Below are 26,649 nucleotides of genomic sequence, written 5' to 3'. Positions count from 1 at the left end.
ATTTTGATTCAAATAAGTACGAATGATTTATTAAGCATTTATAACATGCGAGTTAAAAAGTTCATGTGTAAAAGTCACCATTTTAAAATGATGCAGTTATTACTGTCTATAAATGATTTTTAATGCAAACATGTTACCGTTATATTATGTTGAGATTTAGAGTTTCATTTACACAGTGAAGACAGGTGCATGCACCGCATGTTTCAGCTGTTTTATTCAACGAGCATTTAATACTCAGTATTTACAATTTTTATTTGTTTAGTTTGTTAGATAGCAACGACAATCTTATAATTGTGTGCTGACAGGAAGCGTGTCAATTTATTCTAGATAGCTGTGAGCAATCCTGTAAAAAGTGCAGCTTATCCTTGTTCATAGACTCCAGAACCATGACTGAGAAACACTGATCTTATCAAAAAACATATTCTCAGCTCACTCCTGTAACTGTATGATTTTCTTCTATTTTGCCTAAAATAAAAATAGCAAGACAATAAAAATATGTCAGAATTGCATTACATGGTCACTTAGTGAACAATCAGAAATCTTGTTTTTGACCTTCTAGCTTCTGAAATCAGTCCTGAGTTCAACTCGCCCTGTTTTGGCCACGGTCTCGACTCAGACCTGAGGTGGTTTCGAGTTTAACACTAGATGGCAGTATTATAAAGGTTGCAAATTATGTTCTGTAAGCTTTATAAAGCTGTGTGACAAGAAAACTGGCAAATTGGGTGACAAGAAAATGCTTGCTGGCATTATGTATCTTCATTTATATAATTACACATATTATGCTCAATGATTTAAACATTCATCATTCAACATAAAACTGAAATTATGCACATTATACCTCTAGTTTGGTCATGTTTTGGTAATGTTTATTGTGTAATTGTCCAATAATCTTTAAAACAGTGGAAAATGCTTTAAAATATGGGCTAGAAGACTAATAAAAATGTTTTTGGCTAAATGATTAACTGTCAAAGGCTGAGAATAATGAGAATAATGAATGAATATGATTCTTTAGATTTGTTAATTAACTGGGATCAACACAGATTCTTAGATTAAGAAACAATAATAATGATTTTTAAAAACTTTTTCGTAAACAAGTCATTTTTATACAGCAATCAAAATAAAACTTAAAGGGCAAGGAAAAAAATACTTTCAAGCTCTTATAAGAAAGAGGTCCAGAGAAAAAGATGTACAGTACCACACACACACACACACACACACACACACACACACACACACACACACACACACACACACACACATATACAGTATATATACTTGGTTATAATAAAGTACTTGTTTTTTTATTATATTGGTTTTTCAAACCGCTTCCATTTATATTTTCAGGCTGAATAAAAGTTGGAAGGGATTAATGACATATATTGTCAAACAATTGCCACTTCCTCCTCATCGTCATCTTCATCTTCATAGTAGCGATTCCTCTTGATCATCTCCTCCACGGTCAGGGACTCCTCGGCCTCCTCCCCGTCCCAGAAGCCCACGTCCTGGGATTTCCGGTGGGCTTTTTCTTCCACAGGTGGAGAGGATGTGTCCTGGAGCTCAGGGAAAGTCTTTGTCATCAGTTTCTCCTCATCCTCCACACGAGCTTTCGAACCCCTCTGCTGTTGTGGCTCGGGCTCTTTTTTTGTTAGTTTTGGCTGAGACTCCTTATTTCTTTGTTGTAGATCAGCTTCATTTTTTGTTTGTTTTGGCTGAATTTCCTCTGGCTCTTCTTTTGTTTGTTTTGGCTGAGACTCCTCATTTGTTTGTTTGGGACCAGCCTCTTTCTTGGTTTGTTGTGTCACTTTGAGAATGGAAGAGGGCACCTTCTCCTTACTCTCCATCTTGACCGGACTCTCCGCATCCTCTTTGAATTGGCTGTCAGTGTCCTTTGTCTTTTTATCTGGGATTTTCACCTCTTTATCTGGGATTTTGACTTCAGTTTTGTCTGTTTTCGCCTTGGACAGCGAGCGAAGCTCCTCCAGCGAGCCTCGTCTGACTGAAGGAGCCTCTTGCTGTGGATTATTGGTTAATGTCAGGCTTGGTGCCACAGAGAAGGGCCGGCTGCGCTCTCTGAGGGACGAGCTTCGTCTCAGGCTTCTCAGATCTGCTTTTTCTGAGCTCTTCTGAGCAGGTGGAGCTTCTTCCTCCGGAGGCCACTTTGCTCGGAAAAGCTTGGATGGACTCTTCACGACTTCCGCGACTGGACTGGAGACTTTGGCGCTTCCATCACTGTCTGCAGGAGGTGGCCACGCGACTCTCAGTTTTCTGGTTTCCACAGAGGTGGTTTGGGGTTTTTCCGTGGAGCTGGTCACATGACTCCTGGTCTCTTGAGCTGCAGTCGTGTCAGTGTATTTGGCTTGTCGTGACTCCTCCACTTTGGGCTTTGGTTGTTCTGTAGGCTTCACAGGCTCTGCCACGAAGGGCTTTGAGTTCTCACTCCCCTCGGGGTCCTCGTCGTTTGTTCGTGGTGTCCACATTTCCTTATGCGGTCGGTGGCCAAAGCCCTCATCATAGTTGCCCTTAGACTTGAAAAGCTGACTGAAGTGAGGTTTGCAGTAGATGCTGCCATGCAGGGAAGCATAAGACAGCAAGCTGAAATGACAAGGACATTTTATTTTTACATGCAGGATATCTAAAATCTGACCTCCTCAGGATTTTAATATTGACTAATTATTTTTATATATGGCCCTATTCAGACGGGATTAGTTTAACAGGGAGAGGTGTGGTAAAGTAATTATTACCAGAGCTTCTCAGTGATTTTAGTCCCGTCCGAATGTGCAGTCTCAGTTATCATTATGGACAATATCAGTAAATTTTACGGCAACTTTTACCTTCTGTAAAAAGGTCCGGAAAAATAAAAAACTAAATAAGTTTTCCGTGGTTTTCAAGTATGGATGCACTTGAAAAGCATTGAGTTGCGTTCTAGACGCTGGGACGTCAAGTCTGTGGCAAAACTCAAGTGTTTTCCACATACCATTCAGATCAAAAAGAAGGTCGAAAGCACTTGTTAGAGGCACGAAAGCCTATTACCAACATAATCCAATCTGAATTTAATTAATACATCATTTGACCGGACCTAACTGTCTTATATATACATATATATAGGTTATGGGCCCTATCTTACACCCGGCACAATGCAGCACCAAGCGCGACGCAAGTGTTTTTTGCTAGTTTCAGTCCGACGCAGTTATTATTTTCACGTCCTGAGCCAAGTTGTTTAAATAGCAAATGCATTTGCGCCCATCAGGTATTTCAGTTTTGAGGCAACATAAATAGACTGAGCCATTGACCAACTGAAACCTGGTCTAAAGTCAATGGCGCAATATTTTTTTTGTTATTTAATGAGCACGTTAGTAATGTGCGCCTATAGGCGGGTCCACAACACGTGTACACTCTGCTTTTACACACACAGGGACGCACAGCAGCACACAAACATGCCGAATATTAAAATTAAAAGGATTACAATGTAAAAGATTATTATTATTATTACTGACATTTCTTATCCTGTGCGAATTGGCCATTATTATTAAAGACGTCCTGTGGTGAAATTACATTAGTCCATCTACTCTTGTAAAACTAATCCCGTCCGAATAGGGCTTAAGGCTGTCAAAATGAATGTGTTAATATATATGATTAATATGGTTTTTGTCACCATTTACAGTTTCTCTTTGACTTTGTTCTATTGCATATTCACAGAACAGCGTTTTAAGACATAAAGAATTTGTTTTCAAGGAAAAAAATGATTAAATATGTCATTTTGGTGACAACAGGGGGACTTTAAAATAAATAAATAAATAAGGACAAAAGGTACCTGAGTTTGGTACTACAAAAGGCACAGCGGAAGCAAGTCTTGTGGTAAATCTGCTGGTTGGCAATAAGTTTTTCCACCGGATAAACAGTCTTTTGGCAGCACACACATCTTTCCTGGATAGGCGGATTAAATTTCTGTCCAGGGAAACACAAGAGTTATAAACATCTCTTTTGCAATGCAATCAGTATGAATATCAGTTTTCTATGGGATAAAATCTCATACTGGCAATTAGCAGACTGTCCCAAAATCTTTAAATTAATTTAATGTTCATATTCTACACGCTACCACCAGGGATGTATTTAAATACATTTAAGATGAGTATTTTTGTATTTTCAAAATACATAAAATACTTTTTGCCAGTCAACCTCTTTATCAGGGTACTGGTTTCGTGCATCAACTAGTTCACACAAGCACTGATGAATGATACACCACAAACATCTTCAGCTTTTAGTTTTATTATTCATAAAAATATTTTTTTTGGGGGGGGGGTAAATAGTGTCAAATGAATCTAAATGAATTCTAATTTTACATTTTAGATAAACTTTCTATAACTTTCTAAAAAATAAACTTTACATACAATAAATATAAAATTACTATATTTAAAAAGCATTTAAAAAAAAAAAGCCTCAAAAGAGTTTGAAATTCAGTTTTTGCTGTGGTATCAAAACTGATATTGAGAATTGTGAAACAATGATATATATTGTTACTGTGAAGTACAATTAAGATTTTGGTCATATCGTCCATCCATATTCTTTGCTAGATAGCAAAGGTTCCCACAGTTTTACATACAGTATTAATTTTTTGAATTAGAAATTTTTTGAGTTAGAAATAAGTATATAAATTAGGGCTGTCAAAAGATTAATCGCGATTAATCGCATCCAAAATAAAAGTTTGTGTTTACATAATATATGTGTGTGTACTGTGTATAATTATTTTGTATATATAAATACACACACATGTATATATTTAAGAAATATTTGCATACATATACTGTATATATATTTATATAGTTTATATATATAAATATTTTTTTTTTATATATAAATAACACATTTTTCTTAAATATATACATGCATGTGTGTGTATTTATATATACAAAATTAATTATACACAGTACACACACATATATTATTAAAAACAAACTTTTATTTTGGATGCGATTAATCGCGATTAATCTTTTGACAGCCCTAATATAAATGGCTGCTATTTTGCATAAGTTTATTTGTAATTGCCAGCAAGAAAGAAAGAAAGAAAGAAAGAAAGAAAGAAAGAAAGAAAGAAAGAAAGAAAGACTGAGAGGGCAGAGATGAGGTTAGGAATTAACAGTCAAGGCCTATGTAGTTTCTTCATTCACTGTGACCTATACCAGCACTGGATGACCAATTTCACATGTATTTTGTCTATTTTTAATATACTGTATTTGTATTTAAAAAAAAAAAATGCACACAGTATTTTGTACTTGTATTTAAATACATTTTTGCACACAGTATTTAGTGTTTTTATTTTAAATAAATTTCCATGTATTTATGCCCATCTCTGGTTACCACAGACCAACTTTAGTTGACTATTAGTTATCAGTTGCTAAATATAAAATTGATTACCCCAGGTAGAATTAAATCTGTGTATGCACATAAAATCAGTAAGCATTTAAAAATCAATAAACAGAAATGAGTTTAGTCCACAGACCCTGAGCACTTTCGGAGGGTCCTTGCTCTCTGACGCAGGGTTTGCAGTGCTGGGACTCGCGGTGTGCACATGCTCTCCTAAAGGAAACACATGACAGATCACTACATAGTGCACACTATATACTGTGCTGATTTTCTGATAATGACTTGCTCACAGCAGTTTAAATCTAACTGGTAATCTCCATCCATGACAAAGAAAAAACATGCAATTCACAAATCAACAATAAAATGAGCACAAAAAGAAAGTAATCTTTATTCAAGTCATTTAGTTCAAACGTTATATTTTAGTGAGGTTTTTCTAAGTTTAAAATCACGGAGGATTTCCAGGGCAATGACAGGAATGAAGCGGAATATAAAATTCTCCTGAAGTGAATTAATGCAAAGGGAAAAGTCCATGCACACAAGTGTTTCAGCAGCTGTGGAAATGATTGTAACTATACTCCTGTGTCATTTTTCCATGCCTTTACTCCGAATTGCATGCAAAAGTATCAGGTGCATCCTTGCTTTTTTAACTCCGCGTCCTGCAGCTGCTTCTGTAGCCTTCAGTAAATCTCTGAAAACCTTGATTTTATAATGTGCTCCTGTTTTTCCTCAAAAACGCCCTACCAAGTCTGATCCGTCCACAAATGTTAAGGCAGCTCTCTAGATAGAGTCTATAACTTTGGATTTAATGAAGAAACACCACGTTCGTATTTTTCAGACATATTACAGACGTTGAAAGAAAAGACGTCAATAACACATTATGAAATATGTTTCTGAAGCCTACTTATTTATTTCTGTCTTCATTTCGTACGATTACATGGTTGATCGCAACCCTGTCAAAGCAGACCGGCAGCAACCCGTTTCTGTTGATAACCACCCTCATATAACTATAACTCACTATTTATAAAATTATAATGGTAAAAGAATAGACTCACCATTGATCTTCGCACAGTTTGATGGAGGGAGTGTTTTCTGTAGAGAGAGAACAAACAATGATGATAATGTCAAACAGGAGTCTTGTTAAATATTAAGGTAAACTATTTAATGCTGTGACAAACATATTCATTACCGGTCAAAAGTGTGAAATAATTAAGATTTTTTAAAGTTTTTGATAGAAGTCTCTTCTGCAGCATTTATTTGATAGAAAAAACAATAATTTTGTGAAATAATATTACAATTTAAAAGAACTGTAATATCTTCCTGTGGTCAAAGCTGAATTTCCAGCATCATTACTCCAGTCTTCAGAGTCACATGATCCTTCAGAAATCATTCTAATATGATGATTTGATGCTCAATTATTATTGGTGATCAAATATTAATAATTCTTATTATTATCAAAGTTGAAAACAGTTTTTGATCCATACGTAATACATTTTGTTCCAGGGTTGTTTTATGATTAGAAAGTTAAATTAATAGCTATTCTTTTAAATACATTATACATGTTGCTACTGTCTCTTTTGATCAATGTAACATGCTTGTGGAATAAAGGTATTATTATTATTATTTTAAATCTACTTACCCCAAATTTTTGAATGATTGTGTCTCACAGTTTCCACAAAAATATAAAGCAGCACGTTTTTCAACATTGATAATAATCAGAAAGCAGCAAATCATCATATTAGAATGATTTATGAAGGATCATGTGACACTGAAGACTGGAAATTCAGCTTTGATCACAGGAATAAATGACATTTTATAATATATTGTAATATATATATATGTATTCACATAGAGAACAGCTATTTTAAATTGTAATAATATTATAGAAATAACAGTAAATTCAGTCTGAATACATCACTAAAAGAAATGAGTCTTTATTGTATATTTAAATTGTAGTTTAAAAGGAAATGAGAGCATGTGTCGTACCGCTGTCTGTCTATCACCAGCAGGAGGCGAACTCTCCTTATGATCCACGCAGGGAACACTGTCCTCGCTTTCTGACGGCTTTGCCTGAATCAAAGTGACAATCACTCCACATCAGCACACTTTAAAAATAATCCAACAATATATACATGAAACATGATAGTGTGTTTGTTACACGCTTTTTTTTACCACACATTTTCTCAGTATTTACAGTACACCTACTCTCTTCTGATTCTTCATTGTAAAGTGCCCTTGATCATTTGACATGTGCTACATAAATTATTATTATTATTATATGCTGAGGCATTAGTTGTCCTGGGAAAGGATGATTCTATGAAAGAAGGGATGTTTATCTCTGGTTGAATCATTCCTATCATGCAGTTTATTTTCAAGATACCGTTGTTTATCATGACAACTCTCAGAATAGGTTAGCATTGGTAATGGATATGATAATGTATTGGGTCTTGGTGGACTATATGCTACGCTGCTGCTGCAGAGCAAGTACTTAGACTTGCTTCTGCCAATAGACTTACTGTAAGACACACAATGGCATGCATTAATGAGCCGTAGCAGATCTAGACAGGTGGAGCTTGTGTTTCTGAAAGCGCACTGCAAGATCTGCAAGATACACTGACTGAAACTTACTATATAACTATAAATATTGATTAGTAAGTTCATTAGCTGCAGATGCAACAGAGACCAATCAGCTTGTAGTGATAGCTAGAAGGACCTGTCATCCTGCGCAGACATATATTACAAAAAAACATTTTATATCTAAATAATACAACTACTAATTTTCTTGGACCATGATATTGTTCACAATTAAGAGAGCATGATATTTAACTGTGCATATGCAACTTCTAGAAAAAAAGAATTTCAGGAATGGTATTAATTTGTCCTTTCTCTAATTGAAACGACAGTTTCAGACTTTAGTAAGCCTATACAGATACCCATTCAATTCAAGGCTGAATCAAGAACCAAACATGCTCAAAAACATGCTTTTAATTTCTACTGATTGCATAAATTACAGAGAGATCTGACTGCACTTACTCCAATGTAAACCGTATATCATCTTTATATGTTTCAGCACACCCTCAGCTAAAAGGTTGTTTGTTTGTGTACACACAGTGATCGTACTCACAGAGCGTGGCACAGTAACAGGAGCCTGTCTGTTGACCGCTAACTGATATTTGGCCATCCGGTCCCTGACAGAGGCGCTGCGCTTCAGACTCGGCGTACCTGTGACAGAATATATCTTTTTAACTTTTCTTTTCAAAACAACCTTTGTTTGACTGTGTGTGTTTCTTGGTATTTACCTTTGTTGGCCAATTGTATGTCCATGTCCTCTGAGGTGCTGTTCACTTCTGTTTGCTCCTGAAGAATCAAGTACAAAGTACAGTATGTAAACCAGTGACAGACTGAAAGCATCTGATACACAAATGTGGAAATTTACATGTAGACATAGAAGGAAACAGCACCAACTAAGCTTGCCCGCTCCTCCCTTCCTTTTCCCAGGAAATATCCACTTTACTCTTTAAGATAATTCACTTCAATGTGAACACAAAACCAAATATAAAGCCACCGCTGGCAGCACTAAATGAGTATGGCAATAAAGAGAGGAGGAAATTCCATCAATTTGAATTGGAGTGGGAGACGTGGCTTTGGTTCTCTTGCAACAATATATCAATGTGTTCAGTTCGATACAAAATGGTAGCACTTCATTTCGATAGCCCACTTTAGACATGTTACTTTGCAACTACCTGTCAGCTAGCAGTCATTAGAGTATCAGTAGACGGTGCTCTAAGCGATGTCACGCGTTTTTTAGGCCAAAACATTTTTGTCACATACAACAAACATCTCCTCACGATCCGCTAGCTGCCTGTCCCCTGAACACACTGTAAAGAAACGCGGTCTCTGTAGACAGCCCAGGCTCCACAAACGGCAAGAAAAACAAACTGGCCCAGCCTGGACCACGAAACATAACAAACAGTGTTCCAGCCAATAACCGACAAGAATGATTTGGGGGTGGGGGGTGGGGGGTTAGTGCGCGTGCACATGAAGGGGGGAGTGGAGGAGAGAGAAAAGGGAAGTTAGCTAGAGGAGAGATGTCCTAGACAACGACAATGACTACCGTTAGAATTATATTCTCTTGAATTTTTATATGGCCGACACACGACCAAAGAGACGACGTTCCGATGAACAAATAACAAAGAATAGGGAAAAGGAGAAGGAACGCGCGAAGTCACGAATTTACATCAGAAAAGCGTTCAAAAGGTGGCGAGAACTCCGCTGGCAGAAGGGCTTCCAATCCGACATTCAGGTGGCTCTGTTTTTGCTGGACAGGTGTGTAAATCCAGCTTGGTTTTTCTAAATGGTTCATGACTGTTTCAGGAAGCACGGGAGGGTGGGAGGGGACGGGATGAGGAGGAGGGAGGGTCGAGCTAGCCTCCGTTTTGTTGGACAATACTTCGAACGTCAACAAGAAGTGACGTCACCCAACATCGCTTAGAGCAGCTTTAATATCTGATAACACTTTATTTTGATGCTCTACATGTCAACTTATTTTATTAACTCATAATCCATAAAGTAACAGTCTCCTAATACTCTACTGACTAGTTGTAAATTAATGAGTTAAAAAGTTAGTTGCAAAGTTACTTAGTTATTAGAATGTCTAAAGTAGACTATTGAACTATCAAAATAAAGTGTAGTTTATGTAAATGTTATTTTTCTATATCAAGAAATTTAAGATTTATTTAATATTTCTAAGTAATATTTCTAAGTAAATACAAATGATGTGTGGCAAATAATTTTAAATGATGTGTGAATTATTAATGAGTTTGTATATTGAACAACTAATTTATGCTTACATTTGTATTTGAAATGTAAACTATTCATATATTTCACAACATACTCAACTTACATACCGTAGAGTGACACAGCTTACCCTTACCCATTTCTCTATGTATTTATTTATTTATTTATGAGAAGTCATCCGTCTATGCTATAATCCCATTTCTCCTTCATACAAGACAACCTCATTAAAAAGAAAAGTGCAAAGTTTACACCTATAAGTGCAACAAGATGGTTATGAAGACTACCTCAGACGTACAACACCTTTAAAAACAAAGACAGGCTCTGCAAAATTAAGACTGATTTCATCTCTGAGCAAAGAAAATGCAATTTGAAATCCAGCAGTGGCTGCATTCAGAACATGAACACAGATGTTGTGATAAACAAGAGAGGAGAAAGGCAAGGGTACGGATGGAGAAACAAACAGTGGAAGGTTTTATAGTCCTCCAGAGACCTGCTGGGGTTTAAAGAGTGTGTGTGTGTGTGTGTGTGTGCATACCAGTCTCGTGATATCATCACCACACAGCATACAACACAAATGAAGCACGCAGACGGGACTGCCATAGCTGAGAGTGGCAGAACATTTTTGTGAGTAGTAAGGTGAAAAAGACAGTATGCATACAACAAAAAGTTTTTTTTCAGAAGCCCTCCATGTAGTAAGATTGAATTTATACTCATCTCTCAGTTTATTAAAACAAAATAAAAAACTAGTAAGTGCATAAGTCTGAACAATGGAAGTCTAGGGCCAGAAACAAGTACGAAAGCGCAGACACAAGCACTACCGATGCGCTCTTGTGTTAGTTTGATGATTTAGGTGAGATTAAACCAGATGCATTGATATTTGGTTAAGTAAAATGATTCTTTTAAGCAAACATTTCAGAAGGCAACTGTCCATGAAATTGAGTTTGCATTTGCCATTCACATATTTGAGTAGAAGGTGTTTTGTGCTTGTTTTAATTTTTTATTTGGTTACGTTTTATTTTAATGTGACATTGTTACAATGTAATTACACATAAGGAATGAGTAAAACATGTACTTACTGTAGGTTTAGGGTTTAGCTTAGTTGTATATGCATTATTCAATGTTTATAATATAGTAAATCCGTGTAGCATTTGTAACAATGCCACATTATAAGTGTTACTTGGTATTTTATTAGGTTTGCACAGGCTAGCATTTTTATTACACTAGTCTTAACACATAGAAGTCTTGTGTCTTGTACTCCTAGAACTGTGTGTATTTTAACATTTATTCTGGTGCAGTGTGGTCTTTTCCTCTAATGTTTTCACAAACTAAATGACTACGTGAAATGATTGTTTGTGCTAATCGACGGCTTGTCACACAGATTCCGTTCTAAGAATGTGACTTGTATTGAAGAGTGTTTTTAATGTGTGATGGTCAAAGAGGGACTCGTCTACTGCATCTCTCCAGCATTCTCTTGCCTTTGTGTTTTCAGCCAGCGTTCAGGAGGCAGGAAACCACCAACAACCGCCTCACTGTGCTGGAACAATACACACACTTGTCTCTGGTCTCGGCTTCACACCCCTTTGGATTGGGGAATTTTAAAGAACATGACACAGAGCCGTAGTCACAAACTCCACCTAAGTAAGATACTTGGACCACGTTAAAAATACAAATAAACAGCGAAATCTCACGCACTGGCGAAGAACATGATTGGGTCATTTTTCACAACAAAATTAACTTTGAGAAATGCAAACTATTACTATTTTTTTCCATTGTGCCATTGTTAAATGAAAATGTAACATTTTCCTGCTCAATTTTCATTTGCAAAATGCAAAAAAAACCATAATGTCTGTAAAATGTTCCTAACATTTTACATCTTTTCAGTTATTACCTTTTCAGTTTCTTAATCTGTTAATTTTACAATATTAACAGGATAAAGACAGGAGCCAGAATGGAGAGGCTCTTCCCTCAGCTGTCCCTGTAGACATCACACCCCTTTTATCCTCCTAAAGAAGTGGAACTAGTGATTCACTTTCAGTTTATATTGTATTTTCTATTGCAAGACTAAGCTTTGAGCTCAGAGTTGCAGTTTCTACCCTGGAAAGTTTGAGATTATTTTCAGCAAACTGTTTTTCGGGCTCAAGAAGGTGGATTGGTTTTTAGCAATGTTCATTATCATTGTAACTTTCACTACACGGCTAACCTCCAGAGCAGGTTTTCTACTGGGTTAGAGATCGCAAACCACAACTGGACCAATCAGCTGTGAGCAAAGGACATATATCTGATCCCTATATCTCTGGCTCAAATTACAGCAGTTCACAGTGAAAGAATTTTAGGGACAAAATCTCTTCTCGCAAGCAGTCAATCAAACTGATGTTCGCAGCACATGCTTCAGAGTTAATCACAAACTCTAGATCAAACCCTGACAGAGAACGTTTTTATCTAGTGTTGTGAACCCGCTGAACCTGATCTAAACCAGGTTGGATTTGCATGGTTTTGTTAACTCTAAACCAGCACTCGTTCAGCTTTATGCATCATGCCACTGATGTTGTACAAGTACCGGAGTTGTAAAGAAATGCATGAATGATCAAAGGAAGTGGGGAAGATCTGAAAAAAGTTCTCTCTCCATTAGCAAAGATGGTTTCAGCTGAGTGAATCTGTTAGCAAGCAAATAGGAAAAGAAGGAGGCTTTTGGTAATTCTTTGTGTGATGAACATGACTGACAACACAGGTTAGAGAAAGAATGATAAAAAGCACACCAAAAGAAAGTAGATTTGAATGAGGTTGAATGAGAGAACTGAAATGAGAATCTTTTCCCTGTAATCAAGGCTAGATACAAATATTATTACAGTTTTGCAGCATACAAAGGACAGCTTTTATTCAGTGCTAACTTGTATTTTACTGCGCTTCCATTATCTAATAACTGCATGAAGACAATGTTAGATTCGGTCACTGTTTCAGAGATTGCTAACTGAGACATTCCAAAAGATTCCAAGGAATTAAGTGGGAATGTGAGCACATGCCTGGCCTCTGGATATGACGACGGGGGATGGGCACGTATATCCACTGACACATATCCATATCAAGTTATGTACAGGTTAGCTGATGAAATGACCCTTAAATTGACTGTGTTCACACTTCAATAAACAAACAGCTTTTATGACGTATTTGTTTGTGACAGAACTTACTGAAACGATGCTGTGTTGGACTAAATGTGCATAGGAATTTTTACCAGCCGAGAGCTTGTGAAGAGCTTAGAAAATGTGTAAAGGAGTCAAAACCCCTCCGTCACTCACACAAATGAAGATCTGCTGCAAGGAGGACGACAGAGCAATCGCACCAGAGTTCGGTTTAATTGAACCAAACCAGCCAAGTGTGAACACACCCTTATCTACCATTTACAACAGAAGTAAAAAGCCGCTAATATGTCTATTCAAGTCAGTGAGCTGGTTTAACATGTTGGCCAAAGCACGGACAAGAGCTTCAACAATATCATCAAAGATCCCGCATTTAGAAAGAAGTTATACCAACTTATCCTGCATCTGTTCTACACTAAGCAATGCAGCAATACATTTAAATTGGGGTTTGAGTAATAATTCCTCTGTTAATGACAGTTTCCGTATGAGGTTCTGCCAAAAGACTTTAAAATCCAGATATTTTTGGAGACAAATATATATTTTGAGCATTACTGTGTACGACACCTTCAAAATTGAACATCTACATTAAGTTTTAGTCTAAGATTTAGTCCATCCCAGAGGCCATTTTCTCTATTTCACGACAGATCATATTGAACCGGAATCACAAAGTGTGGAAAAAGACTAGTAAATTGTGTCAGTTTTTATAAGCTAAGTGTAAACAGCTGCCTTCAGGATTAGATTTACTGTCATTAATTTATGTTTACACAGTACTGGGAGTGAGATTTCTCCCTCACATTACGTTAATGAGAATGGGATTTCTTCACTTTGCAGTAATGTGATTTGCAGGGAAAATGTGGTTAACTATCATTAAAGAGAATTTAAATAAATTGTCCTAAATAAGGCTTAATTTTCGGATTTCTTTCTTTTGATTTTGAGGTAAAATATGACCTGGGTATTTGGCATGCAACTGTTATAATTATGATTATTCATTATGTTGGGTTGTTTTACAACATACCAGGAAATATAGAGAATACATATGTAGGTGCAGTAATGTATTTCATCTGTGACATTCTCACCTTGCTTTTGCCCTTTTCAAACATCATTTTGAGGTTATTGAGAGGCAAGACTGGTTTCTCCAAAGGGGAAGATGGAGAAAATGGATCGGATGCGGATTCGTTTTCTTCCTTCTCTTCTACCCTCTTCTTTTGTTTAGTCTCCATGTCTGCCTTTGTTTTGGCAGGTCTCTCATGGGGCGTTGGCTCCTGGGTCAGGCTGGCCAGTCGCACGGGTTTGCTGGAGGAAGCAGGTGGTTCTGGGAGAATGCGGGGTTTGCGGGGAACAGAAGGAGCCACGCTCAGCTGAAGACCAGATTTCTCCTGAGGCGTTCGTTCCCAGCGTTTCTTCAGCACACTCAAGTTTCCCGATCGCATGGACAAACTGTCAACAGACTGAGAAAGAGTGAGAGAGGTTCATTCATGTAGACATTCATTTCAGACATATAATAAAAAACACAACACCCGTGTTGTATTCCAACTACTTTTACTAGTTTTTATTAACTATTACTTACAAGGCAAAAGAGCTCAAGATTCTGGTCTCTAGATATGCTTTGGGTCGCTCCTTTAATGTAAATCTATGAGAAAACTAAGTCTGATCGCTTAAAAAAGTAATAGTTCACCTCTCCTCAACGAGCTGCATTATATATATCATCAATTTTTGTAAATTCCTAAATCAAAATGACTTTATATTTTATATTCTTCATAGTAACCCTCTGTCTAGATTACAGTTTTGCATAATCTAGGCAGTCTTTCAACTAACTTCACTTGTCACTTGTTGAAACTTCAAATTTATCCAGTCCAAATAATCCATTCTATAATTTACATGTATGCTTTGTAAAGATGTTTATAATTTACATCTACAGAACTAATTTCAAGAATTTAAGCATTAACTTTTCAGGGTTATTATCGTTAACAAAAACTAAAAAAATTTTTTTTTTTTAATTGTTAGTTGAGATAAAGAAATAAATAAAATAAAAGTAAACATCAGATGAACAACTTAGCTAAACTAAGTAAACATTTTAAATGTTACATTGACAACAAACTGAAATAAGTTAAAGTTAAATCACTAGAATGACTAAATGGAATTAAATAAAAACTGAATCTGAACTAAAACTGAAATAAAAATAAACCTGAATAGTAGACAATTAAAATGACAAAAGCACAAAACGATAAAAAAAAATGAAATAAAAAAATACATTTAACTATAGTTAAAATGAAAAAGATAAAAATGAAAGCTAATAGTATATAAAAGTATATAAAATAGTAAAATAACACTGAACCCTTTAGATAAAAAAATTGTCCGTCAAACATTTGATGGTTAGTGTGCACATATGCACAATAATGCACAATAACATTTGAAAGTTTAATTTAGGATATTTTGTCTGGAATAGAAGTGTCAAACCCACAGAAACAGACATGACGAGACATGAGAGAATATCTCCACTCGAGGATAATGCAATAATGTAGGAAACAGCTGTTCGAAACACAGTCAGGGTTTAATCGCTACTAGAACACTCACTAAAATGACAGACTTCCCCTAAAACACTATCATTTCATCAAGCCATCAAACATTGCTTACATCAGATTTTTTGCGGTTTCTTTTAAAGTGTGTTACATCACCGCTATCAACATACCGAGGAGACTGCCAACACGAACTCTTCTCATATGAGTTAAAACAGCCCAATACACGATTCAAACAAAGAACAGCTGTTTTCTATTGCACCCTGTGTCTCTACTCCAAATCAAGACAAGCTCAGTATAGAGGACTGCGTTCATGCAACAGTCTCTGTGAAAGCATGCTGAAACGAGACACCAGAAAGAGAAGTTGTCGGAGATGAGAGGAAAGACCTGGATGGACAGTTTCTCTGCTCTGCTTTCTTCGAGCTCCTTGTGCGCTGGACATCAGTGGTAAAGCTCTACCAGATGTGAAGCAGGCAGGAAACTTGTAAGAGTCCAGCCCCACTGAACAGCCCCCATGAAGGAAGGAAAGAGAAGTGAAAGGAAAAGGGGGGAAGAGGGAATGAATGTGTGTGAGATGGAGGGGTCGGAGATGATTAAAAGGCGCCTGCAGTGAAACCTGCATACAGGAAATGATGCATGTGATGAAATTTAACTCTTTCTCGTCTGTTTTCCTAGTTCCTCTTACATGAAATTACAAAAAAAAAAAAAACACACACACATATAGCTCTGTTAAATAAATCCTTGTCACAGTTGTCATTTTACATCTTTGGCAGTGATTTTGCTGTTGTGAGAGGGATGTTGTTGATGTCTGTGGTATTTTGTAAGGTACTTTTGTATTTTTGATGTTTGTCTGTATTTGCCACAGACACAAAAAGAATTTCCGAAAAGACAATAAACTAAACTTAATAATAACTTAAGATATATATGTATATATATATATACTGCAGAGAACATTCAATAGCAACGTTCCCATAATATTTGCAAAATGATCAAATTAAATGTTCCCTTAACGTTCGTATAACCAAGAAAAAACGCTTTTGAATTTTTTTTAAAAGACGTTTTGAACATTCAGAGAACATTCAGAAATAATGTTTTCATAACTTAGGAACGTTAGCAAAGTGTTCTTAGAATATATTTTTGTTAGCTGCAACTGAGAGTTAACAGTAAACCACTTTACACCACAATGTCTACTAGGTAGCCTTTCAGTTTTCAACAGTGACGGAAATGAAACAGACAAAGTTCTGCTTGGATTGATTCTGAAGTTTAAAGAAAAAGTTAAACCAAAAATGAAAATTCTGTTATCATTTACTCACTCCTCATGCTAGAGCTGCACGATTCTGGATAAATTGAGAATCAAGATTTTTTGGTTTAAAATAGAGATCACGATTCTCCTACGATTCTGAAAAGACAACTACACAAAATATGTAACATAATTTACTAAAGATTCTTACATAATGTTAATTGCAGCAGTCAATTTAAACATTTAATCATTTGAATTGATTATTGAAAAGAAATGGTTTAAGTGAATGATTCAATGACTTCACTTGTTTCATTCCTTGATGAATCAGCATTTTGTAATGAATCTCTTGAATGATTCAACGACAAACCCATTTTTAACAGTCACTTGTCGCCACCTACTGGTGTAATGATGCAATTGATACAATCTTTATTAGAAGCACCAAGTTACGTGCAAAAGGTGATTTACTTTTTGATGGCTAACATAGACATCAGTGTTTATATCTGAACTATGAACTTTTATCCCAGCACTTGTAATATTTTGCATTATTGTAACAGAAATAACGATACTGTGTGGTTGAAAAGACTGTTTGTGAAGCTGTTTCATACCTAAACATGACAACTTTTCTCTCTGGATCAGCGGCAGCGCAAACACAGATCTGAATGTTCGCTGTGTGTACTTGTCAAAGGTTTAATATACAAGTGAATAAGTGAATAATTGTCATTTAGGAATAAGATGGCGTATGTGTTTGAATCGAGATCGCAATCTTTTAACGATTAATCGTACAGCTCTACCTCATGTCATTTCCAAACTTGTACATCTTACTTTCTTGGGTGAAACACAGAAGTAGAAATGTCAAAGATTTTTTTTTTCATATAATGAAATATCATTTCTCAATCAATGTTCCATGGAAGAAAGTCAAACAGGTTAGGAATGAGGTTACATTTACATTTGATAATTTAGCAGACGTCCAAGAGTGAATTGAAAAACTACATAAAAGTTTCCACAATGACACATTACATTAATAATAGTTACCGATTTTTTCTTGTCTGCGCTCGCCTCCTCAGCGGCTTTCTGATATCTGAAAAGAAAGAGTGGGAAGAAAAGTATGAGTAAATGTTAAAAACGGTATCATTATCATATAAGCAAACATGTTCCAGTGTTGGAATACAACTTCCTCTTTCAGTTTAAAAAGCAGAGACAACATGTAATTCTCTGAAAAGTATAAACACTGTGATTCATTTGCGATTTTTTTTTTTTTTTTGTCCCATTCAACACAACATGAGTTTGGTGTGGGACTATATTTGTCTTATCAATAGCAGATTGTGTTCAGAAAACCATTATTTTCATGACTCTGTTTGATGCCATTAAAGGCAAAGAAATACACACTTTAGAGAAAGACGAGGAAGTGCCTAGTTGGTGTAGTTTAGTTACAACTCACAAAATATTTAGTGATATCAATATCACAAACTTAGTGTGAATCAAAACACACAAAAAACCCAATATGGTGAATTACTGGAAAAGCAGTTAATCAACAACACTGCTCAGTTGACAATTGTGTTCAAAGCGTATGGCTCTCAGGTGAAAGCAAGGATGGAAAGATTATGATTGTTGGTCCAAATGTAGTTTGTTGCCCCCTACTGGCAGTCACTATCTGCAAACATTCATCACCTTCATGTTCTCCTTGCTTTCACCTGAGGGCCATAAGCATAAGAGTTGTGCAACGGAGCCAATATCTGTGCCCTCAACAAAAAGTCAATAGGTTTTTTCAATTGATTACTGTTGAAGAAAAGCTCTGTGACCAACAAAAGTTTATGATGCTTACACGTGACGTTTCTTTCATCAAGATAATCACCCAAAAAATGAACACAACTTTTTTTCTTCAAGTACTCCCCATAGCCATGTGATAAGCCATGTTAATATGAAGAAGTAAAGGGAATAACACTCACTTGGAAAAGCGCTCGGTGATGGCATTGTTCTTGCCCCCAACCAACGAGAGCTCTTTGGCTGTGATCCGTAAGGACTGTGTCGCAAACTGTCTCCTGCTAAATGGCCCCGCATCCATGTCTGGAAAACAGTAAAGCAGATATGAAACTCAGAACAATTAATGGGAACGTAAACATGCAAAAGGTACCAGTCAGAAATCTCAAACTATTGTTGTGACAAACATTCTAATAAATGGTTTGGCCCCAAAAAATGGTCGAATTAATAAACAGTGTTTTAACATTTAAAACGCGTATGGCAACTTGCCCCATGAGAACACAGCATGTTTCCATTAAAATCAAACATCAGTCTGTAGCTGACCTTTTCTATTTGAATATCCTTCAATTTATTTCTGTGATCAAAGCTGAATTTTCAGCATCATTACTCCAGTCTTCAGTGTCACATGATCCTTCAGAAATCATTCTAATATGATGATTTATTATCCATGTTGGAAACAGTTGTGCTGCTTAATATTTTTTTATAACATGTGATAATTTTGTCAAGATTAATGGATGAATAAAAAGTTAAAATATATATATATATATATATTTTATTTAAAATAGAAATATTTTACTGTTCAAACGTTTTGGGCCAGTCATTTTTTCTTTCTTTTTTTTTTTTGAATGAAATTAATATTGCTTTTATTCAGCAAGGTGTTAAATTGATAAAAAAGTTATTTTGTTAGAAAAGATTTCTATTTTGTTGTTTGTTTGTTTTTTCTATTTCCATTATGCTGTTCTTTTGAACGTTTTATTAATCAATGAATCCTGAAAAAATTATCACAGGTTCCAAACAAATATTAAGCAGCACACTTGTTTCCAAGAATGAGAGTGATTTCTGAAGGATCATGTGACACTGCAGACTGGAGTAATGATGATGAAAATTCAGCTTTGATCACAGGAATAAATTAAAGTAACTTAGGCCTATATTCAAATAGAAAACCATTATTTTAAACTGTAATAATATTTCACAATAGTGATGTTTTTTCTGCATTTGTAATCAAATAAATGCAGGCTTGATGAGCAAGAGACTTTCAAAAACATAACAAAAATAGTTTCCAAACTTTTTACCGGTACTGTAGGCCTACATTATCCCGAATTTTACACGGCCACTTCTCACATGAGTAGGCTAACTTAAAATAGCCTAATTGCGAGAAAAAAAAAAAAAAAACAGTTGCTAGCAAAGCAGCTTTAAGCCAACGACTGAAAAAAATAAAACTAGACGAACATTTAAAGTATAAAATACAGTATCACTTATTTCACGGCTTTTCACCACATAAGTATGGGGACAACTAGTATATTGATATTGATTAGAGACAAAAACTGCTTTGAAATATTACCTGTTTATTGTCTCATAATCAATTAGCCTACAGTACAAAACAATCGTCTTAGAAAAATTATGCCAACGTAGCCAACGTATTAAACTTACTTAATAGTACAGAACAGAAGTTCTCCGATTTCATTTTCAGTGCAATCAGGACGCAAGATGGCAGCAGTTATGTACGAAACAAACGAGCGAAGATGATTAGGGGTGGGCGGATCGATCCTGAAGTATCGATCCTTTCGATACTGACGTGGTATCGAAAAGGATCGATCCTCACATAAAAATATCGATCCAAATGTGTGTGTGTGTGTGTGTGTGTGTGTGTGTGTGTGTGTTTTTTGTTTGTTTTTGTTTTTTTTACCAGTAATTTTAATTAATAAGCTTCTAAGTGGAAAAATAAGCAAATAATTGTGTAGGATATAACTATTTCTCCTAGTCAGCTGACTGGAAACAAAACAAAACCAATCAATCACAGAGAGCGTTCCATGCTGGTGCTTGCTGTGAGCTCAGCGAAACACCAGCATCGAACGCTCTCTGTGATTGATTGGTTTCGTCTTGTTTCCAGGTGCGTAGAGAAACGAAGCCTTGCTTGGATGACAGAGAAACATCTGTCTTCAATCTGGAGTTATTTCGCAATAAACAAACTAAAAGTGTACATAAGGGTTCAAAATGTTGAAGTCAGTAAGATTTTTTAAATGAAATTAATATTTTTATTCAACAAGGATCGATGCATTCAATTGATCAAAAGTGACAGTCAAGGGTTTTACACTATTCAAAAAAAAATCTATCACGCCTCCGAATGGAATGTAGCGACTGACCAATCAGAATCAAGAATACCCTTAATTTAGGCCTACCCGTTCTTTTTGAGTGATGTGATGCTCTATCTTTATCTGTCAGGAAAATCATGTAATGCTTGATATTACGATGTAAATCTGTTAAGATATTTCCAGTCGCAGGAAATATAAATAGGAAAAACGACAACGGACCGACTGAGTCCTCATTCACATCACTTTCCTGTTTTTGTCACATGACATCAGGTTTTGGGCAGTCAAACCAGGATGAGCTGGTCAAGCTGGTTTTTCCAGAAAGTAGGCCAACAAAGTAGGTTTTGCATCAGATGCTAGCTCTTATTGTGCTTTATGGTGTCCGAAACTAAAGTGGACATTCCAGGTAAACTGAGGGTGTTTTCACACTTGGTTCAATTGCTTGATCTGAATCAGAGTTTGATTTCTTCCCCCCTCCTCCGTTGGCCTCTGTTCACATTGTATTATTAGGGTTCGAACCGCGGTGTCCTTGCGTCATCAACCTGGAGCCGCAATCCCATTTTGCTAACGGATGGATTTTTTTCCAAAATGGATCGATACTCACATCACTTTTGTTGTTGTTATTATTTTTTTGAACCTTTGAATTTGTTTCCAAAATGCCAACACATAACGGCACTTGTGTCTGTCTGCCGCAAATGTACTGCAAATGTTTAAAGAGTGCGTTCACTTTAGCAGTGAAGCGTATCAGAGTTCACATGAACCGTACACCTCAACACCTTTTTTATGCAGACTCATGTGTGCAAACCCGAGTTCGGAAAACAGCGTTCACATCATCCAGACTATATTGAACCCGTGGTGCCCATCAAAAAGCACCAAAATGTACTGTAATAACAAGTGTACAAACACTGCATACTCAATGACTAAACTACCCATAATGCATTATGAGGATCTTGCTGAATGAATTTCCACAAAACCATCTGTGTGCACAAGGTGTTTTATTTACTTATGATGTTTATTGAGTCTTTTTGAAATGACTAAACCCAAGTGGCAACATGAAGAAGCCTGTGCTAAATGAGTTTTGAGTGTGTTTTCTGGGAGAAAACCAGTGCACTCTACTATTGCGAGGGTTTTCTGCGTGGCTATGATGCTTACATTGCTTAGACAGACAAACAAAAACTTTTGGAAGATTAGGCTGAAAACTCTAGGAGGAGTTAAAGTCACATGGTCATTTATCAAGTGGATTTTATAAGTAACGTATGGCAGTTGAAGCATAAAACTACCAAATTGCTTGCCGAGGGACATTGTTTTGGTCATTTTGTGGGTTCGGATTCGCTATTCGCTAGGCACACTGGTGTGTCCGGGTTACAAGTGATCGCCTTATCAGGGCGAATGTCACTAATGACATCAATAATCCTGCCGGAGGCACAGCTGTGTGGGAAAGAGCTCCGGTTGCATGTGGTGCGGTTGCACTTTAGGTGACGTGAGTTGGATTCTTGGCTTGAGGTTCTTTCCTGGTCTGATTTCTTTCTCTCCTCTCCCATGATTTCCTGTCTGTCCTTTTTACTGTCCTCTCGAAATAAAATATACCCAAAGATCTAACTTAAAAAAAACTCCCTCACTCCAAAAAATAAGCAAGTCAATAAATAATGGAAGACGACGGATATCTGAGAAGATGCCAAGCTTATTTTGTTGACTTGTTGAAAACAATTGCTGTAAAATATCTTTACAAAAGGTGCAAATATTGCTATTCATAACAGGTGGGAAACTAAACTATTGCAAATCAGTTTGTATTATATTTGTTGGATAATGGATCAAAGTAGTAACTAGATTAGAGACTGATATTGGTACCATTCCCAACAGAAACAACGTTTTTAGTGACACTATGAAAAACCAAGCCGATGCTGATTTGTGTTTTATTACAAGTTGAACACTGGGTTGCTTTCTCTTTTCTCTATTTGGTTGAGGTTCATTTGTCGTGGCTTCAAACCTTCTACATGTAGCCTGACTGAACTTCTTTCCTATTTACTGATAGGATGCAATCCCACACGGACAAAGTGCGCAGTTTCCTAAATAATAATTAATTACATAGGCAAGAACAAAAGTTCAGAAGATGTATTTATGATGCACTCATTCAATATTTAAATGTTGTTCATTTCAAACAAAAAAAGGTACATAGAGTACTTTAAAAATTGTATGAATACTTGCAAAGCAATCTCTATTGTTATCAATGTATTGTTTCTATTTATGGACTGATTCATTCATCAAGTGAATAGTGTTACATAATCACAGCCACACCAACATGGGCAGCGGATATTAACAGAGACTTTGACCTGAGAGGTGCGACTGACAGACTAACCCTACCTAACCTTATATTTCAACACAGATTTAAAAATGCATATATATTATATAATAAATACATATAAACCATTTGTTGATTAACATAGTTTCAGAACAACAAATATGAGAGAACAGGATTAATGCATAGAAAATGCATCAGAATATGTGCATGCGATTTTCTTTTACTAACATGAAAGTGATTCATCTAAATTTACCTTGCAGTGTTTTGTCCTGCTGTTAATATCTGCAGAATCCTGATATTCTTTAGTCTGAACGTTTTCTGTGTGATTTTTCTTTCTTTGTGATTCTATGTCTGACTTTCCTGGCTTCACAGCAGTGAAAATACTTTCCAGTCTCACTCACTTGCTCAGTCTCAAACAATGGCCAAGAAAAGCATCAAATAAAAGTCTACAATCCAGCAAAAAAAAATAAAAAATAACAGGGTGAATATAAAAACCCAAAGTCATTTTTATCAATACACCAATATACCAGAGATAAAGACAGAAAGAGGATACTTTTTGATTTGACCGAATGAATAATTATATTGAGAACCATCACAACCAATGTCTATACACAACTTTTTGAAATGAAAAGTAAAATGATACTTGTAGGATCAAACATACTGCATATCAGATTTCCTGCAAAAGATGACCTTTGATCGTTCACTTTGATAATGATTGACATAACCAAAGCAAGACCTAAACACTGAATCATCAAAAACACAACAACCTGAACACACAGTATGATGTCAATATGATGTCATGTGCATCGAACGGTAACCAGGATGAAATAAACAAAACATTAAATTCACCTCTCAGACACTTCTTGTGTAGCCACCTATAAACAATTAATGGACCCAATATACTTATATACAACTTGTTATATTGTAGTTATATTAAATGTAGCTCCATGTAATTACAAATAGTTACAGTGCAACCTAAAGGGGTAGTTCACCCAAAATATGAAGATTCTCTCATTCTGTCACTTGCTTATGCTGTTCCGGTTACACTTTATATTAAGGTGTCAGTGTTACAGTGTAATTATGCATTCAGTACTGTGTAATAATAATGAACTACATGTCCTGACTCTAGGGTTAGGATTAGGGTTTGGTTTAGGGCTAGTTGCATGTAATTATGCAACATTTATAGTTATTACTACAGTCACTCCATGTAATGAGTAACAAGGGGACTGTAAAATAAAGTGTTACAGCTGTTCCAAACCCATAAGACTTCTGTCCATCTTCGAAACACAAATGAAGATATTTTGAATGAATCTTAAAATCACCCTGTAGTCAATAATTTTATCCCTTAAAATTCATCTTTGATCACAAAATGACATATTTAGAAATGTTTTCCTTGAAAACAATTCTTCATGCCTTAAATAGCTTAAATGTAACTCTACACCCTTGCCTCATTCTATGAATATGCAAATGCTCCCCGCCTCCACTCACTCACTCAGCTCAGAGATCCACTGGTTGGCGATCACACGTTGATCTGATTGGTTACAAGGTAGTTTGTGATGTCAGAAACACCAGCGATTTCAAAGTGTGTTTTTGAGACTGTCTTTGGTTCACTGCAGTTTTAAGGAGAAAATACTCCGCAATGGTGTCGACTTATGAATTTACACACATTTTGTCTTAAAGCATATTAAAAACACCTCATACACATATATACAACATTAAAAACTTTATTTTCACCACAGGGGGACTTTAAGAGATTTCTGTCCTTCCACAGATTAAAGTCCACGCAACCAAAATGAGCAGCCACGATCTCGGTTGATCTTCCATATTTGATGTGCTCTATGTACGTGTGTTGACAAATTGTTTATATGTGTATAAAATCCTATTTTAAATTTGCTCATCAAATAAAGTGATCGTGTCTCTGCAGAAGACTTGGAATAAACCGCTTGTTTATATATTCGTTTAGATGTCTTTTTGTACTTTGTGGTTGCATGGACTTTCAATGGATGAACAAAAATGATGAGAGAATATTGAAAATATCTTCATTTGTGTTCCGAAGATCTTCTGTCTTCAACGACATGAGCGGAAATAAATGATGACAGAATATTTATTATTGAGTGAACTATCCCTTTAAATCTACCCTTAAACCTAGCCCTACCTTTAAACTTCCTTCTCACCTGTATCCCAAAGTTAATAACAGCAAATGTTGGTTTGTGTGTGTTTGCAGAACAACATGTATAAATAAGCAGCTTACATTTTATTACATGCTTAATTACTTAATGCAAGTACATAGTAGTAAAAGATATCTAATATAAAGTAGGATCTAACTAACTCACTTTTAAAGATGATAGTAAATAAAATAGACATGCAACAACTGTCAGATTACGTTTATATGGGAATATAGAATATTCTATACACAAAAAAAGCATTCTGCGATTTCAAACACAATTCTAAACCATTTCTTTATGACTTTTGGTTTACAAACCAACAATAATATAATTAAAAAGGGAAAATGGAAAGGTGTTACTTAGTCTTCATTATTTATTAGACCTTTTGAAGGAGATGAAACAAAAACCAAATGTTTTAGTCCTTGGCAAGTGAAAGAATTTGACGTGAATGTGAAAGTGAAATAACCTTTGTAAGATCATTGATATGACCCCTATATGCTGTGCAGTGTGCTTCATTAAAAAAATGAAGTCAAATCTAGATAATATTTGGAAACCAATAGCATTTTTGTCTTGTCAAAACGTGTGCAGGATTGTCTGTTCAGTTTTATGACATTTTAAGACACTTGGATTTGACATGCTACTCTGAACACAAAGACTTCCTTCTTCCTGGAAGGTCTGGTGGTCAAACTGGATCTTCACCTGACTAGGTGAGCGCCGGCTGACAAAGCTGCTAAAATCCCTCTTCAAACGCCTCATCTGCTTGTTAAATGCTAAATGATATGCTTGAACCAAAGGTTATAATCTGACAAATTTGTAAATTTAGCAGTTGCCACCTCTTTTGTCCATGAAATACACAAATGTTTGAAGCTCACCTACATTCATCACAGGTCAATGAGGAGAGACCCACCTCTGTAATTCAAAAGGAGTTCCTCCTATCTTCAAGAGTTTCGGTCTTCAGCGTCTTTTTCTTAATCCAGCCAGCAAGTTTCGATTATGAATGATCACTACAGAATTTCAATGTGTCACCTGATTCTGAAGAAAACTCTGTGATATCTGACACTCCTTGTGCTTGT

At 36.0% G+C, this 26,649-nt stretch overlaps 1 protein-coding gene across 4 annotated transcripts; it reads right to left on the bottom strand.

Annotated features, from left to right (window-relative positions):
- Positions 1 to 1,004: 1,004 nt before the first annotated feature.
- Positions 1,005 to 26,649, bottom strand: lima1b (LIM domain and actin binding 1b). Of its 4 annotated transcripts, none has more exons than XM_079856511.1 (11): positions 26,484 to 26,649; positions 18,992 to 19,109; positions 18,078 to 18,123; positions 14,366 to 14,737; positions 8,658 to 8,715; positions 8,483 to 8,580; positions 7,345 to 7,428; positions 6,414 to 6,450; positions 5,498 to 5,574; positions 3,812 to 3,945; positions 1,005 to 2,592 (listed from the first exon to the last, which is right to left on the bottom strand). In XM_079856511.1, the coding sequence occupies exons 2-11, from the start codon at positions 19,105 to 19,107 to the stop codon at positions 1,383 to 1,385; spliced, it is 2,232 nt and encodes a 743-aa protein (XP_079712637.1). In that variant the 5' UTR covers positions 19,108 to 19,109; positions 26,484 to 26,649; the 3' UTR covers positions 1,005 to 1,382. The 4 variants fall into 4 exon arrangements, with proteins under 4 accessions (XP_079712637.1, XP_079712636.1, XP_079712638.1 ...); XM_079856510.1 differs by lacking the exon at positions 26,484 to 26,649 and adding an exon at positions 20,454 to 20,507; XM_079856512.1 differs by lacking the exons at positions 18,078 to 18,123; positions 18,992 to 19,109; positions 26,484 to 26,649 and adding an exon at positions 16,193 to 16,306.

The sequence above is a fragment of the Squalius cephalus genome, assembly GCF_949319135.1.
Source record: "Squalius cephalus genome assembly, chromosome: 22".
In the NCBI taxonomy this organism is placed as follows: Eukaryota; Metazoa; Chordata; class Actinopteri; order Cypriniformes; family Leuciscidae; genus Squalius; species Squalius cephalus.
The sequence above is the reverse complement of the archived record's forward strand: the minus strand, read 5'-3'. Positions and strand labels throughout refer to the sequence as shown.

Bases quoted from the DNA above. Each gene is read 5' to 3' on its own strand.
- lima1b (XM_079856510.1), bottom strand. From the start codon at position 20,487: ATGAAATCGGAGAACTTCTGTTCTGTACTATTAA. The intron at 19,110-20,453 runs GTAAGTTTAATA...ACTGTTTTCCAG, and splicing joins CTTCTGTTCTGTACTATTAA to ACATGGATGCGGGGCCATTT. The intron at 5,575-6,413 runs GTGAGTCTATTC...TGTTTCCTTTAG, and splicing joins AAACTGTGCGAAGATCAATG to GAGAGCATGTGCACACCGCG.